A 27,762-nucleotide genomic window follows, 5' to 3' on the forward strand; every position below is an offset into this window, starting at 1 on the left:
ACTCACTGCTGGGTGCACAGTTTGTACTCGCCACTGACCATTATCTAGTGATCATCTCTTGTCGAGTGCAAAATGGTGTACTGTGTGCATGTATATGATCGAGGTGGCAAGTGATTTTGTATGGCTGGCTAGTAGCTTGTTACTTGAAATTTTGACCCCTCCTCATTGGATGCTAAACTCTTCCTATCAACAACAGCTGCTAGTATGACATCAGCACCCCCTTCGAATAAAAGGAAATTCATGAAAAACAGAAATGAATGCCCCTCTGACATTTTTTGAAACCATGCTGCTTTGGAGCCTGGCTCCTGGGCAGCAGATTACATTGGAAGCTCAGAATTTACCACTCTGCTGACATCATGTGTGATACAGGTCATTTTCTCATGATCTTCCTGCCCCTGCTGTAAAGAGCAAACAGTAGTCCTGTGGAAAAGACTTGTCTCAAAAATGATTGTTGTCCTTTATTGAAAGCTCAGATGCTATTGTTCTAGATAAATCTTGTCTTTGCCACTTTGTGGGATACATTCGGCCCCTAGATATAAATGAACTACCTCTGGCTGAGTTGAGCCCAAATGATCCCGAAATGGAGACAAATCCAGCAGATAATTCTGAACTATAAAGTAACTGAATGTTGGTTTCAGAAAAATGAAAAATAAAATAAATGGGCCCTGTGCTCGAATGATAAAGTCCAAAGCCGGAGGTCTAATTTCCAATACATGGGCCTGACACCTGAAAGTGCAGCTACGCTAACAAAGAGAGCTAACCTGGAGAAGTGTGTGCATTCTGCATCATGGAAATGAACATTTACACATGAAACTCCACTGCAGAAGTGACTTCAAAGGCACACATTAAGGAAACTGGTGACTACATAAAAACTGTTTTAATATAAACTGCGAGAATGAAGATGGAAGCAAAATGCATCTCATGGGATGCAAGACATTGAAGCAAAATGTATATTGTGAAAAGAAAAAGGAATTTTAAAAGCATGATATTTTGTGATCAGAGCTGACTTTGAAACGTTTGTTTAAGTCTAGGGGCCTTACCCCATTCAGTCCAAAAGCCCAACCACTGCTCACCTTCCCCTACATGTACCAGACAGAGATGGGCAATCCCTCCTTGAAGCTTCTCCAGAGCCAGAAAGGAGACCGAGCTTGTACCTGACCAAAGTTTTTGTTGTTATGAACAGATGACCACTCAGTCAGCAAAGACTCAGCTAATGTGAACTCTGAATAATAGTCAGAATTAAAATTCAATTCATGGTCTTTCCTTGAGCACAATGTCAAGTGATATATTACAGGAGACTTCCACATGATGCAAAGGGACAGGATCATACCCCTCGGGTCAGGAAGATAACACAGCTTCAGGTCCTGGGCTTTGAAAGAGTTCTTTATTGCAGGTTCTTTCAACAAGTAGGAGATAACCAGGTCTGGACACAGATCTTGGGCAACAAATATGTCAGTCAATTGAAGTGAAAAGTGTGTGTGTCATTAATTATTGTTGCATTGAGAGTATACGGGAAATCATTTTGTCCAGTAATTTGAGAACCGTGACACTTAAAAAAATTGTTCAAATATGTCTGAAAAGCTCCACCTGATGATATTACTCCCCTCAAAATTAAACATTGGGAACCAGAGTTATAAGCTAAAATAAACAGCTTCCCCAATTAAATTACGGATGGGAGATTTTTCAAATACAGTAGCTTATGGATTTCAATTCTTGTCTGTAAACTCTTGTGTTTGTGACATTATTTCTTTCTCTTAAAGCACGAAAATCTGCCATTCACACTTGCAGTCACATGCTGACATAGGACAAAGTGCATTATGTCCGGCATTGTCAAACCAAATCAAAAATATATAGTTTGTGACTCTTATTTGTAAATTGGAAAAGGTTATGTTGTAGATTTTTTAAGTTCATAACTGGAGTGTTCAGAAAGGCTAATGCAAATGGGTGGAGCTATAACTCCCAGAAATGGTGCCTGGAAACCTAGGGACCGATCGCGGTGAAAAGGCGAGGCCGAGTTTAAGGGGTGGGGAGACACATAGCTGTCCAATGCAAATCATGTGCCAATAAGCTGACTCCTCATGATTTAGATAATTTGGGGTGTGATTAGGGGTTTAAAAGGAGACGCACAAGGGACAGGGATCCCTTGCCAAAATGATGAGCTCTGTCCAAAATGATGAGCTGTCTCAGCTGACTGGTGCTCTATATAATAATTGGAAGGAAGACCGGACGAGGTGGATAAGACCAGGAGAAAGACTACACTCTGGAGAGAACCTGGAGAGGCAAATGGGGGTTGTTTCTGGAGGCCTCCGTGACTGAACCTGGAGAGGCTGTCTAACAAAGTCTCTCTGCTTCTCATGAGATGATCCAGGAGCCCTGATGACTCTTCCTGAGCACACAACCCAGAGAAATTCTAAGTGAGTAAACCTGTCCAACAGAACCAAGTATTGGGGGTGGAGGGGATCTGTTTGAATTATTACCTTCCCCTTATTGAATGGGTGGGCAGACAGAAGTAGATCCCTAGTGATTGGGTTTTATTGATACTTGTATTAATTCCCACATAGCCAAATAACACGGGGTGATCTTGGAGAAGTTTAAAATCTCCAACCTCTCTCCCAGTGTGCATAACAGTATAGGGCTATAAAGTTACGTTGAACCACCTATATCCCTGTCACAAACCTCAAAATGTCCCTTAAGGAGGGAAGGGGCGTAAAGCCGACTGGGTGCAACTACCAATTGAATCTGAGTCTGTGTAGTGCAGCGAAGTGACTTTATGATTAAACAAAGAGAACATAGCTGATTTAAAAGCGCACACTCTATGTAGAGAGGACAAGGGACTCCAACTTGAAAGGGGAAAAGCAAAGCTTTCTCATCATATGTAGAGAAGAATAGTTCATTGCAGTGTTGGTTACGCTAGAAATAGAAAGCAAGCTGGGAAATCCGAAATGGAGTTCTGCACAAGTCAATTGATTTTGCCAAATAGAGTGTGAGATTTTGTTTAAATCGGACCCCATGCATAGTAGATTGTAAAGTGCAATTGTACTGTCAGGTTCTAGGGTGCTGCATTCATTATCCTAACATTAGGGGTAGCCTCATGAGTGACTAAGTCTCTGAAGTATTCGTTAGAACTGTTTTCTTTTCACAGGATAACAGGGGGGATAGAAAACTAACAAAAGTGAGTGATAGCAGGCAAATCATGTAAGGGGTCATTTTGTAATGCGTTGTGCGGAAACTGAAAGTGTTATGCTTTTACTCCTTCATTTTCCACTCCACCCGATTCCGAGTTCTTACAAGTTGGAAAAGGGGCATAAGGAATACTTTAAACCTCTGCTTTGCTTTCCTCATCCGTCTTGTAAATGAATCTAATTTTAGGACTGAATCTAATTTCATGACTGCATGTGATTTTCATGCAGGCGCAAAACAAATGTATTCCAGTGCAACTGCTTCCTATTAGCACCTGCTAAAAGCAAGTGGATTTCATAGAAACCCATTAGGGAATGCCGTTTGCAAAGTGTAATTTGTAGGCTTCATTTACTTTTTTTTTATAAGACGGAGAATAAAAATAAAGAGAACCTGACTTTTGCCTTATTTTACTCTTCACTTTTGCTCTTCGTCTGGCAGAAGTTGAAATTGCAAACCGTGAACCCAAAAGCACGGAAGTGCCAACGATGGCAGCCTCCTGCATGCAATTTGCACTTGTTAGAAACTGACTCCCTGTTTTCTCAGTATGCTTAATTTGCCAGAATTATCTAAAGGTGATGCACTCCTACTGTCTAACTCCAAAAAAGCCTCACTCCTGATATTTCCACATATGTACTATTATCAGGGACTATTCATATGTTGGACATCTGTTTACTTTTCTCCTGGCAACTTGATTTAATGTAACTTCCTCTCAAAGACTAAAAACTCATTCTGTGACATACCTTTCTGTGATGTCACGACATATGCAAATAAGGGGCCCCTATGCACCTTTTTCTGCCCTGGGCCCGCATGTCCTAAGGCCGTCCCTAAATGCAGGTGGCGCAAAAAATAAACGCGCACACGGCAGGTCCAATGGGAAAAAAGATAACTCGGACTCGCATCCTAATTAAAGGTATATACTGTATCCCCCCATAGAATGATCATAGTAGACCTTGTTGTTTATATTGTGGCAACAGAGCCACAATAATTCAGCAGCAGGCCCTATGTCACCGCCCTCCAATTGTCCCATGTCAAGGTGTGCAGCTCGTTCAGTCCCGTTAGCTTTTCCTTTCGAGATATGTGGGGCGGTCTAGTTTTGCATGTGTTTCTTCCCTTCAGGCACCCTCTGGACAGCTAACTGGAAACGGTGCAGTGATGGGCTGCCAATAAAGTGGATTTCTTAAGTCTCAAGTCTTGGGCGAAGCAGAACGACATACAAAAATGAGCACACGGCAAGAAAGGAAAAAGTAATTTTACACATTCAATAAGGGATAAAGTAACGGCTGAGGAAGAAGCTGCAACATGGACTGGAATGGGGGAGGTCAAAGAAACATTTGTACAAATGATCTTGAACCAGATGTATTATATGGAAAATTGAAAGCGGGTACCCCCTGGAGGTGTGGTGCTGTGGCTTTGAGAAAACTCATTTCTGAGCGCTTCTCTTCCAAACTTGCTGAGAAAATCAATCTGTATGCACAGGGGTCTGGCATGGTTGGGGAATGTAGGTATTTTAAAGTGGGAAAACTATCCTAGAATGACTGCCAGGAGGAGGAAATCAGTCCATATTGTGAGGTAGAGGGAGTTCATTCAGTGCATTCTTGTAATCTTGGCCAAACAAAATGTTCTTATTCTAGTATTCCAAAGTTGTGAAGAAGGCATTCAGCAAGCCTGCAATGGTAGTGGTGGTGGTGGTATTCAGCACGTGATCCTGGGCAAACTGTTTATTCAAGGCTCTTGTGCTCTTGTGCTCTATTAAGAAACCTGAGAAACACTATCGAGGAGCACCTTGCGCCTTGTGTGAACTCTCTCCTCCGCTTCACCCACTATTCCTGACAGCCCATCTATCAATTGACACCCAGCTCTGCCTACCATAATCCGGGCACCTACGTAAGACTATGCTCCTGTCACTGAATCTACCCCGGCTCACATCTCTTCCTTTCACTTAATTTGTCCCCTTGCTTTATCATGTGCTTCCTTCTCACTGACTCAAGCGAGAACCAGAAGTATGTTTTTAAGTCCGGAGACTGCAATCAGAGCCTTACCGCAAGCATCACCTTGGAGCACACTGGATCAGTGTACACAAGGAGGGAAGCAAAGATGTTGTACAACAATATGCATTCATGATCCCTGAAACTTTCACTCGAAAGACCAATCAAGCTGCCAAGAGGAGAGGCTCCTGCTTGGAGAGACACATGGCTCCAGGAGGCATCCCACCAAGGACTTGGGTTGAAACCAAATGTTGTTACCTTCATCTAACCCCATTTATTATTTTGCCCAGCCTGTTCACAATCCCAGAATAAATCCTTTGTACACCTTAGTTTTGAGATTGCATGATATGATTACCAATGGCCAACCTGAAGGTGACTAGCATCTCATTTGTGTTGAGTAAGTGGTGGCTGTACACTTCTATATTTGTTTAGCCCCCTGAGGGCTAGATGCACCCTGGTAGCATTATTACGCTTTTGCACTATAACCACATGGGAGAGCCACTCTTGACAATTTGATGGGTTCTATTATTTTGCTTTTCCTAAGCTTCTCTAGTTCCATTTGAAGTTATTCCCTGGCTCTTATTGAGATTGGACTTACTTTGTGTGTGATTGCCTTGGCGCCTCTTTTCAGGATGACCCAGTGTTTAAATTCCTTGAGTAATCCTATATGGTCATTGAGCACCTCAAGGAATTCTTTGGTGATTGGGTTCTTGCACTTTCTCTATGGCAACACTGTGAGGATGGGGCAAGATGCACCAGAATTAACTTTTATCTTCAGTGTCGCCTGTTTTGTTCCTTCCAATTAGGCGTAGCCCTGTTTTGTTCTGTGCAAATTAAGCGGCGTTGAGCTGTTTGCAGATTTACCCACTTGTATCCAATGGTATGTACGAGCCCCGTTCCATATCTTGTGTTGGTTTTCTGTTAGTCGTCTTGTTAACTCGACAAAACACTTTGAAAATCTGTTGTCGAATACAGTGTTTGTGAATATAGCCGCATTTTCAGATGTATATTCATGAATTATAAATATGAATAGTGGGCACCACTATGATTATCGCAATTACTATCTATGATCTATTTTTCATCAGTAGTTACGGTAAATGGTACGTTCTGTTCTTAATTGTTGTCTGTTGATCTATCATGATTGATGGTTGGTCGCACGCAATTTATTTATTCATTTTAGCACACTTTTCTTAATTTATAGTAGTTATGATAAACATTTCTTTAGTAGGTGAACATTGTTACTTGGAGCATTTGCTTGTGTCATGGTTACATGGAACAAGTAACCACATAATTTTAATGACCATTCAACGGGCACACATCCTCAAGTAGTTAGACTATTTCTAAGGTTTGCTAAGTTGGATAAAGTGACCCCCAAAACAATTATAAAAAAGATTGTGTACCGCATGGCACCCAAGCGCAATGGTGTCACCACGTGTGTGATGGCACACCCTAATATCGGCGTGCGCGCACGTTGCCGCTCAGCGTTTTAAGAAACTTTACCTATTACGATACTCTTTCAGGATCCTTGTTAACCATTAGACGTGGAGCCCAGTAGAACGTTAAAGACCAATGCTAAGTTTACTAAGAGAATAGGTTTCTAATGTAAATCTATTGATTTAAATAAATTGGGCAACTTTGTAGAGCATATTAATATGTTGATCTCTGTGGTACCACATAGAGGTATGCCTATCACCACAGTTCATTCATTCCTCCACACCAACTCAAAATCACATTACAAAGCGCAGAGAAGCATGGGAAATCGCACCATCTCACACAGAGGACCAGAGAAAAATTATTCAAAGAGTGTCTGGGGTTTGGTTTTAGAGGCCCAAGGTGTGGGTGCAGCGGAGTACAGAGAGTGGGGGGAAGATGCTGGGGGCAGGGAAAGAATTCAAGTAATTTGAAAGAGAGATGGGCATGCCAGGTATCGTTCTTAAGTACTGGCTTTGAGACTGTGCTACAAAGGGCTGTTCTATTTGCCATAACAGATGCATATATATGCCATTCACTATATTCGGGGCAATGTGCCACAAGCTTTTTCAGTTTGGTAAATAAGGGAAGGGCAATGCAAAGAGAGATTGCATAATGTACAGTGCTCTGGACCTATACATGCTGGGTTATTGGGCACTAAGTTGCACAACAAATACTCATCACAATTTGCATACAAACCACGTGCAATAGCAAACTTTCAAATACATTAGGCAACTTTGTACAGCATATTTATATGTATACGCTGTACAAAGTTGCCTAATGTATTTGAACGTTTAAAGTTTGGTATTTCACTTGTTTTGTATTGATTTAAAGGCACACGTCTGTATTCCGGGTCATTGTGTACTCTCACATGATGAGCGCCTAAAAGATGTCCATTCAGCTGATCTTTTTGAAAATTCACAAAATGAATTCCCTGTATACGTTGCAACATTGTCCTTTACAGTCTCTATTAAAATAATAACCAGGCATGTTGAAAGCAAGTATGTTGAATGAACCCTTTATGAATACATCCGATATGGTTAAGGGATGTTTAATTTCCACAATGTAACCAGAATTATGTACATATCACTTTTTAAAAATAGTTCAGAGGATGCATTTCAGCATCAAAGTTCATTTAACTAAAATCATATGATTGTCTGCAAAGGCTTTTTTTCAAGTATATGTTGTGTATCCCCCAGTTGTGTAATATATGTATGGTATTGAGATTGGCACATTTATTGAATTGAATGAATTTGAAGCACTTGTCACTGCGTGGGTTCACTTAGTTCATGACAACCCTATATTTTGCTTGGTCTTAAACTGTGTGGACCCGGCTATCACACTTATACTGTAACTAGTGCCTGGATGCCTCTAGGTTTTGTGCGCTGAAATGAATGTAAAAATAAATAAATATAGGACAGGAGGTAGTTGTAGATTCCTCTTGTCCTCCAAGTGATGGTGGTCTCTGGTGTGAGCCAATATCCCTTTTCAACAAATACCTACCTAGTAGATTCGCAATTGTGATAATCATAGTGGTGCCCACTATTAATATTTACTGTTTTCTGCACTTTGCACTATCTAGTGGTAACATGCTGATATGTCTTTTGATATGAGATTACCAGTTTGACTGGCAAAACGCACTTTAGTCTTCACTGCAGAAGCAGCAGATGCCATACTGAATTTGATTAAATATACTAATGCTAGTTATGAGAATGGCCCTGCAGAACAAATTAAGAAAACTATAACAGTTCATTAGGAGAAAAATGAACCATAAACTAGATGCTCCGAGTGTGGCCAGATAATATCGAGCCCACTGTATCCCAAGGGGCCTTTGCATTCCTCCAAGACCAACGTTATGTAAAGAAAATGTGTACCGAAATGGCAACAAATATTGAATAAATGTTGCCTAGACCCATACCTCTCAACATTTGTGTCTCAAAGGCGGGTGAAAACACCCGATTTTATTTTTGGCGGGTGAGAGCCCATTGTAACAAATGGGCGTGCAGGAGGCTTGGCGGGTGAGTCAGTTGTTAACAAGGCGGGTGACATCCGCCAAAAGCGTACGAGTTGAGAGCTATGCTAGACCTAATTTTATTAACGATTCAGGAACTTTATAAAAATCTAGAGAATTTGAGATGAATGATTTACTAAGAGCTCTTCATAAATCAGAATTGGCCACGACATTTTAGGCAACTAGGCCCCTGCTTTGCTTACTTTTTGCAAACGCTTATCCAAAGACGCCAACCTATATCAAGGACACTACACACTTCCTCAAGAGAATAGAAAGTTTCAGGGTTGGACCCAGTGACATTCTCTTAACCATTGATGTGAACCGTTTATATACATCAATCCCCCACAATTTGGGACAGAAAGAGTACCTGGGAGCATCTAGGGTGTTTATTCGGTCCTTACCAAAATAAATAGCTCATAATTCATATTTTAGTTGGAAAGATTAATTTTTCTTGCAGGTTTCCAGAACATCCATGGCACCACTTAAGCACGTTTTTTTTTAAAGCATATTTTGGAAACCCTCAATTTGCCAGTGCTGTTTTATTCTGTAGCAGACATATAGATCACATGTTTGGCATTTGGCATGGTACTATTGCAGACCCTATTCCTCAAATATTTTAACAACATAGATTAGCACATTCAATTTACTGCAGAGATTGGTAAAACAGCTATGTTTTTAGATGTACTCATTGAAGTGAAAGAGGAGAGATTGATTACCAACCTGTATCCCAAAGAGACAGATCGCAACAATCCAGTGCATAGATTGAGCTTTCACCCACCCCGAACTCTACAATGTTGCCACTCTGCGTTTTAAGAAACTTTATCCATTGTGATACCCATTCAGGATTGCTGTTAATGGTTCGTCTTTAAGCCCATTAAAGAGTCAAAGAACGATGCTAACTGGGCGAGTATGTATTTCAAAGATTTTGATTTTGGTCCAGGTAGACCCCTAATAAGCTTCCTATGAAAATAGGTTGCTAATGTAAATGTATTGATTTACAGGCACATTTCTGAATTCTGTCATTTTGTACCCTCACATGATGCATTCCTGATAGGTATGCATTCAGCTGACATTTGTAAATAGTCACAGAATTAATGATCTGTATGATGATACTGCTGCCACATGATTTTTTTTATGTTGTTGGAAATAACTAGGCAAGTATGTTGATTGACCCCTTTTTGAATTCATCACACCAGGTTAAGGGATGTTAATATCCCCAATGTAAGCAGACTTGTGTACAGATAACGTTTTACAGAAATGTCCCTAAGGATGGATTTCATTATCCAAAATGATTTGGTTTAGAATTATACCTGTGTCTCCAATTAAAGGACTTCGTGTACGCATTGAGACTTACACACTTACTGAATTGAATACATTTGAAGCAGTTGTCCCTGAATGGGTTCACCCAGTTCATGACAAACATATGCCAGAAGGTATTTGTGGTAGATTCATGAATGGCCACACAGTCCCATCAGCCTCTTACTCTGGAGTCAATGGTCAATATGGAATGTTTCTCAGTGATTTCATGCTTACATACAGTCCTGATTGTGTGCATTTGGCCCCTTAGATGCACATCCAAGCAGTGTCCTCTCAGCCCCCACTGGAGGCACTTCAGTTTGTATGAAGTATGTATGTGCCTACATTGAGTTGACTCCCATGTTTTGTTTTCTTGTGTGTCCTGATACCACTTGCTATGTTTGTTCTTTTATCCTTCTTCTTATTATTTCATTATTCCTTAAATTGGGCGCTTGGTTGGTCTTCCTGCTTTGTTTTTGCACTAATGCCTCCTCTTCTGCCTCACTGGTTGAGGCCTCTTCTTGCAATGTGTTAGCACCATTCTGAACTCTGTGTCAGCATTTTGTTCCTTGAATTCTTTTTTCACATTTGCTCCCTATTTCGACTGATCGTGCAAGGTCTATACCCTCTGTTGGACTAGGATTATTTTCCCACCATAACTTTTGTTGAATGTTGCGATACTCTGTGCACATCATTGGTTATATAAAAGAGATATTCCTCAGACATTCATCAGACATTCCTGTGAAACAAGTAGATAGAAGTCCTCGTGGTGCAGCAGTATAATTATCCAGTGTGGAGTGTAAATGTTTTTTTTATATTATCAAAAAATAAATGCCTTTTGTAGAAGGACCGCACGGAGATGCTCTTTTCTGGTCTGTTTTGCGCCTTTGCTGGTGTTTCTGTGAATGTGTGGCTTTTTAACTGACATGGTCTGCTCTACAATCGCATTGGAGGTAGAAAGGGGTGTTTATTGCTTTTTTCAAACCCTCCTTAACATTGACGGTGAGTGTTATTTCAAAGCAGTCTTCTGTTGATTTGCAGCTCTAAATGTGCGCCTACTGTAACACAAATGTCTTGACCAAGTGTGCTTCTGTCCACTTGATTTAGAAGCAGCATGAGCCTTGCCTCTGAAGTCCTGTTTAAAGGAATCCTCTGAAGTCCTGTTAACAACAAGCATTGGCAAAGCCAGACTTTTTGGCGTATTTTCACTGCCAACATTTGCTCTGGTACTCGCACTATGTCCCACTGTTGCAGCCTTATTACTGGATAGTACCATTCTCACAGTGTGTGCCAAAAGCCTATCTGATACCTACACACATGCCCACACTTTTGGCTTTGCCAATGCTTGTTAATTGTATGCAATAAAGCGTCTGGTTGGGATTTTGCATGCAACACTTTGAAAGAGATATTTGAAGGCCTACAAGAACATTAATTTTTAAAGCTGTTATCCTCCATATTCAAGAAATGCCTTGCTTCTGCCAACAATTGATATTATGTACCAATTCTTTGAATAATGCTGAAATATTCTTATGATGATCACTCTGTCCGGAGAATCTGTTTTCCATTTAATCCCCTTGCCACCTTGTGCTTCACAGAAGGTGGACGCATCTTCCAAAATGACTAGACCCTTCGAATGTTCATAATTAACCCAAAAACTAGAGGTCTCCCTTAATAATTCAAGTTCCTTCAAAAGAGCCAGCAGAGTGATTCCAGCCCCCTTCATGTATACAGTGTCTGCATACATTGAGACGACAATTCTGGTTGTGGAAACATGAGACAAATCCTGCTCACAATTTCTAAATATTGGACCAAAGCATGCATCCAATGTTAATCTTATGGAACACCAGTTGACGCTATCGAATGTTTTATTTGCATCCAACGCGAATATGGAAAACCTTTTGCTTCTTAGTTTCACATTTAATTATATAAATTGTTCTACATATATTATCATGTGTTCCTATCCAATAGAAACCCAGACTGATCTGTATTGATCAACAATGAGAGTACACACTTGAGTCAGGAAGCCAGAGTTTTTGCTTTTTGCATATATCTTAACGTCCATGTAAAATAGTGTTATGGGTTTATATGAATCAGGATTTGAAGGGTCCTTGTCTGTCTTTGGTATTTGTACAGTAATTCATTCTTCCATATTTGGAGTAACCGACCCATTAACTCTGAACCCATTCAAAAGCCTAACCAACATGTCCAATGGTTGTTCATTGAAGAATTAATCAAATTGGACTGAGAACACGTCCTGCCCAGGGGCTTGATTATTTTTCAAAATGATTATGGGTGAATTCACCCGTTCACTCGTTCAAGGTCCTTCCAGGATTTGCCAGTCTCACTCTAAAAGTTGTGGCAAAGTCCCTGAATATTTGCATGTTGATTTTTCTTTTCTCTGGGATAGGAAATCCCTTGTCATTACCCCCCAACAAAAAAGTTGTTAGTATACGTCTTTTACATTCCTCTCTGTATATACTTGGACAAGTGTCATCTGTCAGTTTCTCTATTAATCTTCTGGGTTGTTTTATTATTAAGGTATTTATTGAGCACGAACCTAAGCAACAGAGTGCTTTAAGTGGGAAGAAAAGAGTGATAAGCAGAGACACAAGGAAGGGAAAGCTAACAATGGTGGAGGCAGAGGCAAGGCAATTTGGCAGCAATGGATTGCAAGGGTGCAGAAGAACTGGTCTGACACAGTGGTGGCATAGTTGCTGGCAAATACTTTTATTAAAAGGCAAAGCAAAGAACAAAACCTATCCTGCCCTATGTCTAAGAGTGGTTTCCCAACCTCAACAAAAAAACTAAGGGTTCTGTCAGGATGTAAAGTACAAAGTCCACCATGCTGTGTCTGAACTTATTTCCGTCCATTACACTTTTAAGTTAAACTAAGGAAAACTGGGTAGCTTCTTGATCCAGAAGGATTACTCCTTCCTTCTGGACGACGGCTTGATGCTCACTTCTTCGTGAGGAGGCACTAATAAAAACAACAAATTCAAAAGTTCTCAGTAAGATTCCCAGTATGAATAACCCACCAAATATGTAGGAAGGAAAGTCTCTTCAATTCTATTTCCATTTCACAGTATTAGGGGACTTTTCCGTCCATCCACCTACCAATCTTGAGCTTCTCCAAGGTGGTACACAAGAGAATATCATTGGCGGGGAAATATCTCTTTTCCCCCTTTTTTTTTTTGGTCTGTTTGATCCACAAAAGCACAGTTTTCAAACATCGGGGTAATTCTCCCTTCCCCTGGTGCTCTCTCTTCGTCAACGCAGCAACAAGTCTGTTTCCTTATCCTGCCAGACTTGTTCGTATTGGGGGCGGGGGGATTTTCTCCCTTCCCTTGATCTCTTCAAACTTTATTATCTTGATGACAAATCCGGTTCACTAACCTGCTAGACTTATCAAAGTTCCAAGTGTTCTTTCACTTTTTACAAAAGGGGTCTCCAACCCTTTCTACCTCTTCCTCAAAGTTCATGTATCAAAGTGTGGGGGGCGCTGTTGCGCACAAGTTAAAATGGCTTCACTGTTGCAGGCCTCCCAGTAGCTGGGACAGCCGTTATCTGCTCCTGATCGCCACCCTACTCGCAGCTAAACAACTTTGGGAATCCAAAAAATCAGAGAATGCTCTGCGATCTGTATTCCTGGTGAAATCTGTCTCCTTGGCCTGTCCTGCACATCTGAAGGCCTGACAAAGGGCTGCAACGAAAAAGGCACCTGCCATACGCCCTTTGCAATGAGGGGACCGAGGAGTGCCCTTGCTGTGCCGGGTTGAGATGGCAGGGGGACTGGTGGTGTCCCACAACCCCCTACATTCCCACAGAGGCTTTTTGGTGGCTCATTGTGCCCCCCTGCTGGACCAATCTTGCAGGGCTCACGCCAGGCAGCTTGAAGAGGAGGAGGCGCCTGTGAGGCGGACAGGGCTGCTTGTGCCCCGCTGTGCTCCCTGGGGACGTGCAGCACGGCCTCCCCTGAAATTAGATCTACCTCTACTGCACAAATTCGCTCAGTATTGAGCAGGCCTGCAGCCCCAGTGAGCCACGTGATGGATAATTGATGTGCCCTATGCTTGCCGGCACTCTGCCTCTGGGTGCTCTCGACCTGCTGTAAGGCCCCATACATGAATGGAGCTCTGTAGGAGGCGGGCTGGGGCTGCAGCTGCAAACTGGTACTTGTTTCTATTTTTTTTACTTTTCTCTTTTCTTTCCCTTGCTATGGGTGAGGACTGGTAATTTGCTGGCTGGGTCGATCCTGTTATAGCCTCATGTGCTAAACTGCTGGAGTGCAGATGAGACCTGAATTGCCCCCGCTTTACGCTTGGTTAAGTGTTGTCGTTGTGGGCCCTCTGGAACGCCCAGCCCCTGCTGTGCTGGGCTCTGTCATTTATCATTGCTGCAGTGGAGACCTGTGGAATGGGCATTGTGCATTGCGCACACTAACTTGCAAGTTAAACTGTGGGGAGTGCTGGACACATTGGGACCCAGGTCATCCCGGGAATAATGAAGGATTGCAGTGGAATTGATCCTGTCACTTGAAATATACCCTGGGCCACCGACTCTCAAGTCGGGAAACTGCACCCCTGCCCACACCTGCTGGAGCTTTTTTCCTCCCTTCTAGATGCAAGTGTTTTCATCGACAGTCTTCGGCTCTGAAGTCTGTGGCCCTCTGAGATTGTTGGTGACAGGGGTTTGCGCCTCCCCACTTCAGGGTTGCTGAAACAAATCAGAGGCCAGAAATGATTAACAGGGTTGGGGAAAAAACAAAGCTCCAAAAACATGTATGCCAAATCTGCCCCAAAATGCCCCGGCTGCTACATCTAGCACTGTCTACTGAAGAAACTGCTGAACCAGCTGAACTGAGACACAATGTATGATGGCCTGAATGCAGGAAGGATAGTCTGCTATCCATGGTACGCTAGATGACATCAATGGAACGATCAGCTGCATCAAGTAATGGCTCGAGAAGGCAGACCTGCACCTAACCGAGGCAGGAAAACAGGGTGGTAGTGGTGGAAGATGACCTCTCCTTGCTGAAGGCTGATGTAGCCACCTTGACTAAGCAAATCCCGACTGTTACCAGAAAGAACGATGAGCTAGAGTCCAGATCACATCAAAATAACATCTGGATAATCAGAGTCCCGGGAAAACAATCTAGAGGGCTCTATGGAGAATTTCGTGGAGCACACTTTTCTCTGCTTGACGCGCTCAAACTATCGCCACAGTTTGCGATTGAACATGCCCACTGATCCTTGGTGCGCAGGCTGAAACTTGGAGCATCACCTCGCCTGGTTATTAAAGTACTGTGGCAGGGACGCTATCCTGCAGGCGGCCCTCAAGAAGGGAGAACTCTTCTTGGGCTCCAGTAGATTACATATCTAACCAGACTTTTCTGTAAGCTGTGCAGCAGGGCTCAGAGAACTGGGCATGAAATATGCGATGTTATACCATGCTAAGCTGCACATTGAATTCAACGGCCAAACATATTTCTTTACGATTCCTGAAGAGGCCATGAAGTTTCTGGATGAATGCTTCACTGCACAATGAGGCTCCTTTTCTTCACTTTTATCTTTACTGTGCCTTCCTCAGGCTGCTAAAATTAGTGAGTTCTGTGATCCTGGGATAACCTGCTTCTGGTAGCCCCTACTAGATAGATGCAGCTGCATCATATGTATTGTTGGGGTATCACACCCCATTTTATTTCTTTTATTTGACACCAGAGAAATATTTCTGTCTACTACTGTGTTCTTCAATGGCTGTTGCAGTGCCAGGGTTGATGACCGTGTGCTGGCCTCCCCATGCAATGTTGCAGGGTTTGGTTGGGGTGTTAATCTTTGGAAGCGATCTTCCCGTTTGGGAGGGGAGATGAGGGGGGTGGGTGGGGGAGTTATATCAGTGTTTTGAATTGCACTTGGTAACGATGAAGAGGCATTATTGTTACACTGACAATGTGTGTGGTGGGGGTGGGCAGCTGGCTATGTGCTGCCTTGGGAGCGAAACACAGATTGGGGAGAATATTTGTATTAATCTGATTAAGATTGGGTCAACTCGCGTGTATGAGCTGGAATGTGCGTGGCTTTGAGAACCCAGTAAAACAACGGAAGATTATTCTTTATGTGGAACGCCATAAAGTCAAACTATTTTTGCAGTAGACTCTGGCTGGCTACTGGGTGTGATGAGTTTGCCAGGAATTGGGGCAACAATAGGCATTACACCATGCAATCCAGGGGGGTGATGATCTTGGTTCACAATTCTCTGCCTTTCAGGCATAACAAAAATCTGCTTGGATCCTCAGGGGTGGGAGGTGTTATTGCTGAATGTGGATGAGCCTGCATTTTATACCGAAATTACAAATATTCTGGCCCTCTTTCCTCTGGTGCCCATATTGTGGGGAGAAGACTTCAATACCATTTAGATGTGAAGCTGGATAGATCGGGCTGGACAAGGCCACACAAATGATACAAGATTGTATGACTGATCTGTGCATGGTAGACGTGTGGAGGCCTCTTAATTCAGGGGACAGTGCCTACTCGTTCTACTCCTCTGTACATTATACTTTTTCCTGCATAGAACTCTGGCTTGGGTTTTGTTTTTGCAGCTTAATGGAACTGTGGATCTCTGCGCTAACCTATATACTTTAGTTGAACCAAGTACTAGTGTTCATTCTTTAACTCGTTTCTTTTCCTGCTGCCTGCATGTAGGGTTCCTAGGGACAGAGCTCCTGGAGTCCCTGCTTAAGGAGTTTTGTTCTGTGAAAGGGGTTGGAACCCTGTTGTACAATGGTGCTGGTTCTGGTGTTCGCCAGTTTTGATTTTAAGTTTGTTATGCTTTCATTCTTTAATGATTACTGACACAATTCTTGCAATTATGTGAAAACAACTACTGCCTCATCACGAGTTTGGCAGTAACCCTTAAATGCGGCAGCAACGCTATTACTGCTGCATTTAAGGGTCTGCCAAATCATGGGCTTGGCTAATTTACCTCCAGCTCTGAGCTGGGGGAAAATCCACTGCGGTTTTTGCCATTTTTCACCGCTATTACCGCCGGCAGTAATAGCGCTGGCGGTAATAGCGCCGAACATTCCCCATTGCACACAATGGGGAATGGGAAATTCCCAAATGGGCCCAATGGGGAATGGGGACTTAACATTCCGCCAAACCCATGATCTGGCGCTAATAGCACTGGGGGTTTGGCAGTAGGGCTAATATCCCTAGCAGTAATACCGCTGGGGTTAGCGCCCAACTCGTGATGAGGCACTTAGTGTTTTTCCTGTTAGTCAAATGCACGTTTGCATCAGGTTATTGTCACATTTATGACATACATCTATGTGTACAGTTTATCAGACAGTTTTTAAGCTGATTGCTTGTACTTTCTGGGCAGGACGATCATTGAGAGACCACACCCTACACCCAGCCAGGCACGGATACCACTGAGGTACCACCACAGAACATAAAGCAGAGACAGACCCACATGGGACAAGAAATTCATAAGCTATGGCCTTGACAAAAACCCATGGTTGAAACATGTGTCCGCACAGAAAGTACAAGCAATCGCCACCCCAGATCGATTTCTCTTGTTGGATCGGTTTGTCTGCACACTGAGCAACACTTGAAGGGAGAGTATCTCATTGCTTTAGGTGTATTCCAAAGGGTGGTTTGTATCATGTCATCCATGGCCGGGCATATGAATGGACTGATGTATCTCAGATGCTTCTCTTCTTAGTGAGCAATCTGGGTAGTGGGATGCTGGTACTCTCCACACTCAATATGGGCCATAGTCTATTGATTTTCCTCATTAGGGCATGGACTCTGGGAGAATAGCTCAGGACAGCTGTTATCCTATTATCATCCATCTGACGCTGTACCTGTTGTAGGGTCCCATCACGCAGGATGTTCCTAGCCCTTATTTCTGCCATTTCTGAGCAGGCGTTTAAGGTACCCTCTCTGTGATAGTCTAGCAGTCAATTGTGTGGCTTGTTGTTCGTTTTTCGTAGTATTCAAACAATTGTGACAAAATCTCAAACTTCCGAAAGGGCAAATTATCTCGCAGATAAGCAGTCTGCTTACACAGTCATTGGATAGCTGGATACTGCATAGTCTCCTTCTTCGGCTCGGGTGATAGTGTTGCTGCAGCTGACAAGGACAGTGCGGGATGGGCTCCTGTCCACCTGATGAACAAAGGAATAATGGTACCTTGGTGCCAGCAAATATATTGTTAATAAACTCCAGATTCTCCAGAAGAACGCACTTAGAACAGCCCTAGGCATCTCCAGAAGACAACACATCTCTGTGTTTACACATGACAACAATTGGTTATCATTAAGGATAGAATACAACTCAAAACAGTTTCCCTGACCTACAAAAGTCTCAATAACTCAGCCCCCCACTACCTTACCGATAAATTCACAAAGTACAGCTCTTCATGTCCCATAAGGACTACCGACTCCGGATGCCTAAGAGTCCCCAGGTTCAAATTGAAAAAAGCAGGCGGCAGTAACTTTCCTGTCTTGGCGGCACAAACTTGGAATTCCCTACCCACCACCTTAAGAGCTGACCAATCCTTCTACAACTTCAGGAAAAACGCCAAACTTTGACTCACCTCCAAAGACCTCCCACCTTGTTAGTTGTCCTCTACTAGGACCTCACTAGCAACGCTAGTGCCATCTCTGTATCTATGTATACTAGCTTTGTGCATACATTCAGTGTAATCCTTATTATGTTTAAAACTGTATCTATACATAGTATTACTATGTACTATACTGTATTGTATTATAACTTGTAATCCTTTGTATTGTAACTAAGAAAATGCATATTCTTGTAACACACCCAGATAACTCAGGCTGAGGAGCACTTTATGAATAAATAAACAAACAACTTCATAGTCCTACTATAAAAATAATGTATCAATACCCTCCAAAAATCACTACATTGGTGCAGCATATCCACGTTAAGCAAACATGAGGTACTAAATCAGTTAAAGGTAATGATACAAGTTCAAATGAAAAACAATTACATGTCAATCATACAATACTCATAAATCCATCAAAGCTTAAACTTCACCCTCATAGGGTTACTAATTGGAATTAAACATACAATAATAAATCTAAAAATATAAATAGTAAAACTGCTGATCATCAATCCAGCATATTAAAACACAATGTACACACCCATAAACTGGGAGGGCGAAGTACCTTCTACCAACCTTCATCAAATATTGAGTCGTTATCCTCCCCCGAACACGAGACCTAGGGAATCAATTTACGTATAGCTCCCCAAAGCCTGAATAAAGCAAGTTGCATCATTCCATTATTGGTGTTTAGACAATAGGTCCAGAATCAGTCCATTTTAATAGTCTCATAGCTGAGTACGAAACCTCCAAGAGTAGTCATTATCGCGAGGCCTAAACCAGAGCACTCAGTAAATAAGTGTTGTAAGGAAAGTTTTCTCTTGGAACAACTTTTCCTCTATATTCTATGGACCCCCAAATCATTTGCTTTTGTTTTTACACCTTGTCCTGACTTTCTACAGTGAAGTGAAGCCTTCAGCTTTACTCCTCTGGCCTTTTGCTAATTTGTTTGACTGTCAGTACTAGGAAACTGTTTCCTTTTTTCTTTTTTACGTGTTATCTGTTTTGGGTAACTTTTTCATATTGGACAATGCATCTTACAATGCAGTGCAATTGGGATACTTTTCTATCACCATAAACTCCACTCAAAGAATTTGTTGGTTACTTTTAAATGTGCCTAAAGACAAGCTCAAGGTAGCAGTTACGTTGTTATCATTTTTAGTTGGCTCTCTCGCGTTTACCACGTTTGGCTACTCACTGTGCCTAATGCCCAAATATGGCTGTGCCATAAGATTTTTTGCTTGTTCTTTGGCCTTCTTCCTACCTTGCCAGGCCAGGAATGTCCTCCTATGGTCAGAAGAGTCCTGCAGCCATTCCAACAGATTTGACCTGCACCAGTGGGAACAACCAGTCTGGACATTTTCTCGTGGCAATGCAGTTTGGAGTATGCAGAAGTGTCCCTGGGCCATCCAGTGGGCTCACCAACTCCAGTTTGGGCTATCGCAGTAGAAGTGTTGCTGTTCCAACATCAACGTATCCTGAGATGGAAGGCTTTCTTCGACCGCAACAATTGTGATGCCTGCTGTTGCCCTGCACAGTGACGATTGCTGGAACCGGCCAGCTCCTGTCTGGTAGAGTGTTCAAAAGAGTCTTTCATCAGTGCCTGTTGCATTCATCCACTGGAAAGGGTTGCATTCTGCTCGTAGGCCCTACCAGAACTTCACCTGCAGCTCCTGGGCATCTGCTACTAGATCCAACAGCAGGAAAACCCACCTCCATCGATCGCCATTCAACCTGCCAAGTCTGGGAAAGAATCGGCGTATGGGTGGCGAGTACTAGTAATACTTACCGGTGCCCCTATCTCCAACTTTAAAGGTTTGTGTACAATTTTGATTTGTTGTACCCTACTTTGGCTTTTGCCAAAACGTGTTGCAAAAGCTAGAAAAGCATTTTACTCGCTAGTGAACTAATTCGAAGCTTCTTTGAACCATCACAACATCCACAGGACACTTTCCCTAACTTTATCCTAACTCTTAAAACGATTGGAAACTTTGTGAACCTTTGGGCACAAGGCCCATTCAACTTAGGGTTGTATTTATAATTTAGGTGTCTATTACTTTGGACTGTCGGTGCTATAACTAATTACTTAACTTCCTTTTCAGGTATTGTGGGTTTGAATTGATTATTCTGCACTGATTGTGACTGTACGTATGTTTACGTTAGTATTGAGTGATAGCATTACCTGTTCTCAAGTTCTAAACAAACACAACCAAGCTCTAAAGCACACCAAACCACAACAACAAAACAAATCACACATAGCCACGCTCAACAGAACACAATGGCTACCAACCGAAAAGCAGACCTAAGCTCAGCGAACGGTGTTAACCGAACTGAAGCTGCCAACAGCACATCAACCGCTCTCTTGCACTTTTTCTCACCTGCTCCTACTAACTCACCCCAGCCCCTTTCCTTTTCAGATCTGCCAGAGCACCAGGGGACTACAGCGGTGGTGATAGTGCGCGGCAAAAACGTTCTTTAACATTGACTAGGGATCAAGCTCTTGTGCATGAATAGAAGTAAGCAGGGGGGAAACTCCTGGTGCTTATGCCAAGTTTTCATCCTGGGATGTGGCTATAATTAAACTGCAATTTTCAAGAAGGTGTGATCCCGGTCTCTGAACTCAATTGGTTGATTGCCTGGGAAAACAGCTGTTGCAGTGGCTTCTAATTGAGAGATGTAATCAGGCAATCGCACTCTGACTTTTCTATTACAGAGATGGTTATGTAACTAGCTTCTGTAGATTTGTCGGCTCCATCTTTCTCATGAAAACATCTCTAATTTAAAACTGGCATTGACAGTTTAGAAAATATAACTTTATTGTTCAACGCTTCTAATAGACAAAAGCCTTCAACAGCAGTTTTAAGTTTAACCTATTGATGAAAACATATTTTCTTTTTCCCTACAGGAAAAACAGACTATTTTACATTTGAATCACAATTCTCAATATCTTGCGAGTGGAGGCTTTCGTAATACTGTAAATATCTGGGAATTGAAATCTAGAAGCCTTTATCGCTCCTACAAGGTAAGCAGTTGAATCATAAAGTTGCCTTTTACGTTGAACGAGTCGATCCTTGATAATGTCACAAAACTTGATGTCTGTATTTATACATGGATTTGTATGGTTTGTATTTGCAACTTTATGCATTTTTGTTTCCAGGATCACAAGGATGACGTAACCTGTCTAAGATTTGATGGAAACGGTAGCCTTCTTGCCTCTGGCTCAATGAGTGGTGAAATTATTCTACACAATGTTGTCAACAATTTATTCAGTCTTCCCTTTGGTCATGGTAAATTGAAGGTACTGTATAGTTATGTTTGATGGTAATATGACAATCCGCATGACTCAGAGTCTTTATATTAATGTCTAATTGTGCACACCCAGGTGCCAAACCATTTAAAGGTGCAACAGGAGCTCATGAACCTTATTACGTATGTTGCGCTTCATTCTGGACTCCTCCAACTCTAAAGCACCAGACGGGGGTCAAAACCACGTTGCATAGCATTATCCTATTCACAAGTCTTGCAGGTGGCACCCAACATATTCTTATATATATTCAGTAAAAAAACTTTGTTAAAGGGACGTTATGGTTCCAAGTATAACCGAAAAACCCTTGAAATTCGCCAGTTATGGTAAGCTAAGCAACCATAACTCGCGCCACCACCGTGCACTGCTAAGACTAACACCCAGGACATCAAAGATGACATCACAAATATAACTTTGCTCCCCCGGACGAATCCTCACCAAACTTTGCAAAACAATTCAGAGTGGGCCATATACATTTTTTGCAAAGTTTGGTGAGGATTCGTCCAGTGGGGGCAAAGTTATAGGGGGGGGCCCCAAAACTTATTTTTTTTCCCGTAGACTGAATGGGATAAAAATGTTGCTCGCGCCTACAGCCCAAACCACTGGATGGATTTTCACCAAATTTGGACCAGGAGCGGTGAAAATCCGTCCAGTAGTTTTTTTTTCTTCGCGGACACACTTCCCTGTTCACTCCGCGGACAGGACGGTGATTGGGCAAGCAGCTTGCGTGATGTCCGTGGACATCTGACGTGCTTTTCAATTGGCTGCCGTGAAGCGTGCAGTGTGTCTATTTTCAGAGACGCCCGCCATCTTTATCGGAGCGGGATCTGCTGCCTGCACAGTGTAGATGTGGGCTGCGGCCACGAAAAGGCGGTGATGTACAGGCCCTCGTGTCTCGCTCATGGTCCGTGTCTCCCATGTTCCACCACCTCGCAGATTCTCTGTGTGTTCCTCCCACCCCCCGCTCATGCTCTGTTTTTCTTTCCCGTTCCCCCGATCATGTCCCGTGTCTCCCTCCTTCCCCCCCACCCCCCACTCATGCCACGTGTCTCCCTACTGTTCCCCCCAACCCCCCTGCTCATGCCCCGTGTGTCTCCCCTTCCCCCTCATCCCCCGCTCATGCCCTGTGTCTCTCTCCCCTCCCCCTTCACGCCCCGCTCATGCCCTGTGCCTCCCTCCTTTCCCCCCACCCCCGCTCATCCCCGTGTGTCTCTCCCCTTCCCCCCACCCCTCTCATGCCCTGTCTCTCCCCTTCCCCCCCACCCCCCACTCATGCCCTGTGTCTCCCTACTGTTCCCACCCACCCCCCCTGCTCATGCCCCGTGTGTCTCCCTCCTTTCCCCCACCCCCGGCTCATGCCCCGTGTCTCTCCCCTTCCCCCTCACCCCCCGCTCATGCCCTGTGTCTCTCTCCCCTCCCCCCTCACTCCCCGCTCATGCCCTGTGCCTCCCTCCTTTCCCCCCAGCCCCGCTCATCCCAGTGTCTCTCCCCTTCCCCCCACCCCCCTCTCATGCCCCGTGTCTCTCCCCTCCCCCCCTACCCCCGCTCATGCCGCGTCTCTCCCCTTCCCCTCCAACCCCCGCTCATGCCCCGTGTGTCTCAGCCCTTCCCCCCCCATCCCCCGCTCAGCCCATGTCTCCCTCCTTTCCCCCCACGCCCCGGCTCATGCCCCTTGTCTCTCCCCTTCCCCCACCCCCGCACATGCCCCGTGTCTCTCCCCTTCCCCCAACCCCCGCTCATGCCCCGTGTCTCTCCCCTTCCCCCAACCCCCGCTCATGCCCCGTGTCTCTCCCCTTCCCCCACACCCGCTCATGCACCGTGTCTCTCCCCTTCCCCCACCCCCCGCTCATGCCCCGTGTCTCTCTCCCCTTCCCCCACCCCCGCTCATGCCCCGTGTCTCTCTCCCCTTCTCCCCACCCCCGCTCATGCCCTGTGTCTCTCTCCCCTTCCCCCCGCTCATGCCCCATGTGTCTCTCCCCTTCCCCCACCCCCGCTCATGCCCTGTCTCTCCCCTTCCCCCCACCCCCCACTCATGCCCTGTGTCTCTCCCCTTCCCCCCACCCCCTGCTCATGCCCCGTGTATCTCCCCTTCCCCCACCCCCCGCTCATGCCCCGTGTCTCCCTCCTTTTTCCCCACCCCCGCTCATGCCCAGTGTGTCTCTCCCCTTCCCCCCACCCCCGCTCATGCCCCGTGTCTCCCCTGTTCCCCCCACCCCCGCTCAAGCCCCGGGTGCCCTGTCGCCCCCCACCCCCGCTCATGCCCCATGTCTCCCTTGTGTTACCCCCCCACCCCCTGCTCATGCCTCGTGTCTCCCTTGTGTTACCCCCAAACCCCGCTCATGCCCCGTGTCTTCCTAGCGTTACCCCCCACCCCCGCTCATGCCCCGTGTCTCCCTATTGTTACCCCCACCCCCGTGTCTCCCTCGTGTTCCTCCCCACCCCCCGCTCATGCCCCATGTCTCCATCGTGTTCCTCCCCACCCCCCGCTCATGTCCCGTGTCTCCCCTGTTCCCCCCCACCCGCTACTCATGCCCCGTGTCTCTTGTGTCCCCCCCACCCTCGCTCATGCCCCGTGTATCCTTTCTTCCCCCCCACCCCCTGCTCATGTCCCGTTTGTGCCCTGTTCCCTCTCACCCCCGCTCATGACCATGTGTCTCCCCTGTTCCCCCTCCACCCCCTGCTCATGCCATGTTGTGTTCTCTTTATACACCCTGCCTTCCCTTTCCATGGCGGCCATCTTGGTAAAAGATTTTCCTTCCTACACCGGGACGTGTGCAGCGTACAAGATGAAGGTATAATATTCGTAATGTTAATATGTTGAATAATTAAATAATTGTTTTCTTAATAGATTTTTGTGTACTGTGAAATATGTAATAAGTAGCTAATAAAACCCATGTATTACATAATTGCATTACTATAGAGAAAACAGAAAGAGACAAGAACACATACCAATATACATATACATAGGGTAAATATCAGCTTTGAAACAGAGAAATCATCATTTATTTGCTTGAAAATAATGCTGTCTTTAAAGCTTGTGTCTTCCCCTATGTATATGTTTCATATGATGTGAGTGGACTCTAAGGGAATTACTATAAGAACCTACTTGTAGGATACGTCCACAAATAAAATACAATTTTTAGTTTCTGACTGTTACTGAAGAAAACCATGTGGCCTGTCAGCAAAAGAAAAAAGATTGAGCCAGAAGAACACTCGCGGTGAGTTACGCGGTCCGCAGACACCGCGGCTGTCTGTGGACAGGGCGTGCTACATCCGGGGTTTTCCAGCAAATCCAGCATGGAAAGAAGACTGTAGGGATCAGCCAAATCAGATGTTGAGGTTGTGGATTTGCGTTGAAAGAGCCTGTGTGTAGTGAAGATGGCAGAAGTGGAGAAAGTTAGGGTGTTGGTGTTCGGAGATATGTTTGTGCATGGTTTACAACAGTATGCTCAATGCAGGCATGTTGCAAAGAATTTTGATGTTAAAGGAGTGGGGGTCGTGTGGAGCACTGTGCCTGATTGCAATGTACAGGGAATTGTACAAGTTTGCGGAGATATGGGCAGGATCAACAGTCCCCATGTGGTAGTTTTGCACTATGGTTGTCATGATGCCTACCTCCAAGGAGCCAGGCCGGGCCCAGCAACCCCAGAGGCAGACATCATTTTCCCCAGGGAAGTCGCAGCGGGCCCAAGTCGGGGCCCTTTGGACTCAGTCCTGGCGCCTTAGGCGCCAGGCTCATAGCGGACCCCAGTCCTGGCACCTTAGGCGCCAGGCTCATAGAAGAGGATATGTGTTTAAGTGCTTGGGTGCACACTTACCTGATGCAGACCTTGCTGCTTCATCCAGGCCCTCTTGAGGCCTGAATGGGACTACTTTACCTGTAGGACTACTTCACCACCCGGGTGCGGTCGGGGAAGGATACATGCCTGATTGGTGGAAGGATACATACCAGGAACTTCTTCCAAGGCTATTTAAACCCCACCCGAACAGCCACACGTGCTTCGCGTTGTTCTGCACCTAGCAGCTGGACGCTCACCGTGTCAGCTCCTGCATCCTGACTTCAGCCACACCTGCCAGCACCCTGGAACACCTGCAAGGGGAGAAAGGAAGAGAATAGGAGAAGAAAAGCCCTTACCTGCTAAATCTGCATCCCGGAGTCATTTCTCCAACGGCCCTGAAAAGCAAGACATCATTTTAAAGGCATTTTGTTTCGATCGCTGCAGCGCTGCATTTTACTCACCTTTGCAAGGCGCTTCCATCTTCAGCAGCGATCTTCCGGATTCAGCTACGCCCCGGCGCCTAGAGGAAAAAAGACAAGAACAAAGGTGAGAGGGAGAAAAGGAATAAGGAAAGCTCAGTTTCCTTTTAAGTCTTACCTGTTGGATTATTCCCACTGCATCTCCGGACCCCGGCCCCTATGGGGAAAAAAGACAAAGACATTGAATGAGCGAATGCAAAGACATTACCTGAGCGCTCATCCAGAACTGTTTCACTTCGGGTCGGCGCCATATCTCCGGCACTCCGAACCCCGGCCCTTATGGGAAAAAGACATAAGCATCAGCGCTTGCTGCAATTAGACAACGAACATTATTATTAAGCTTGAACTTTTGAACAGAACTTTTACAGCGCCTTACCTGAACAGTCAAGCTTACCTGAACTCCCATCAATCCTCAATCCAGTGAAGTAACTGGGTTTCAACGCGCCCCTGCATCAGAAGCAGGATGGAGAGCTCATCCTTCCAAACCCTAAGGTGAGGCTTCACGGGGAATCGTGGAGAAGGTATCGTGGAGGGTTGGAAGGGAGTGGGAGGCTTGAGCATTGTTCCACAGTTGGTAATACTCCCTTTTCACGCACAGGAGGGTATCCAACGAGCCAGGGAAGCCAGAATAAAGGGGCCCTTCCTGTCCATCTTCAGAGTTCTGCGCCTTCGACGCCGCGCCTCCGTGGGAACCAGGTGAGCGTTACAATGGTGCTTTCCGTTTGGGCTATGTCAGTGCCCCTACTTTGTTGGCAGATTTGGAACACTTGGTTCAAGCAGTAATGAACATCCTTCCAAATGCCAAAGTAATTTTTTCTGGATTACTACCTAGGGCAATATGGGACAATAGTTCAGTTTTTTGTCCTCAGCAAAACAATGCTTGGTGTGTAATCAACCGAGGCATGTGTGCCTTCATGCTTAGAGCTGGTATGTTCTTCTGTAATAATGAGAATATTGATTCCAGTAATGCTGTTTATTTTAAAGAAGATAGCATTTCCTTATCTTTTATGGGACATGCCATGCTGTTTTGGAATGTAAGGGTTGCTTTGGAGTAGGTTATGTGAAGATTTTAGGAGTAAAGTAAGAAAAAAAAGAAGAAAAAAAATACAAAATAACAGGTGTCTGTCAAGCATCTGCAAAAAAAAAAAAAACGGCTCTTTTCAGAGCCAACCTCAAAGGGGGAATTGGGGCACACTATTTAAATTTACATTCACCACGCTCAGATTTTCGAAATGTCCGCGGACATGGCGGTAGTCCGCGGACATCGAAATCACTAGCTAGGGGTTCAGTATTTTCTATGTTACATGTATTTAAAGTCAGGGATATTATGGTTAAATTGTGCTACTAAAAACCTATGAAATTCAGTACAAAAACTTTGCTAAAGGGACGTTATGGTTCAAAGTAAAACCGAAAACCCCCCTGAAATTCGGCAGTTATGGTAAGATAAGCAAAACAGAAAGTTGATGGCTGGATGTTTTGAATTAATCATAACCACGGGCAAAGCTCTGGGCAACCCTCCAGATCATTGTTTTTCAGCCTGCCAAGCCATTACAGAAGGGGAAAAACCATATGCAAATCAGGATTGGTCCTACCCCAAAAGGAGCAGTCCAGCCCGAACTGCTAGGTCACATCCCTT

At 44.4% G+C, this 27,762-nt stretch overlaps 1 protein-coding gene across 2 annotated transcripts in view; it reads left to right on the forward strand.

Annotated features, from left to right (window-relative positions):
* LOC138514123 (protein NEDD1-like) overlaps positions 1-27,762 on the forward strand; it is a 1,022,049-nt gene that overhangs the window by 266,641 nt on the left and 727,646 nt on the right. For both annotated transcript variants that reach the window (XM_069629422.1, XM_069629421.1), the window contains exons 4-5: positions 21,470-21,586; positions 21,722-21,862. In XM_069629422.1, coding sequence (XP_069485523.1) covers positions 21,470-21,586; positions 21,722-21,862 — 258 coding nt within the window. The remainder of the gene's footprint in view (positions 1-21,469; positions 21,587-21,721; positions 21,863-27,762) is intronic.

This window comes from Ambystoma mexicanum, chromosome 12, assembly GCF_040938575.1.
Source record: "Ambystoma mexicanum isolate Mex_15411 chromosome 12, UKY_AmexF1_1, whole genome shotgun sequence".
In the NCBI taxonomy this organism is placed as follows: Eukaryota; Metazoa; Chordata; class Amphibia; order Caudata; family Ambystomatidae; genus Ambystoma; species Ambystoma mexicanum.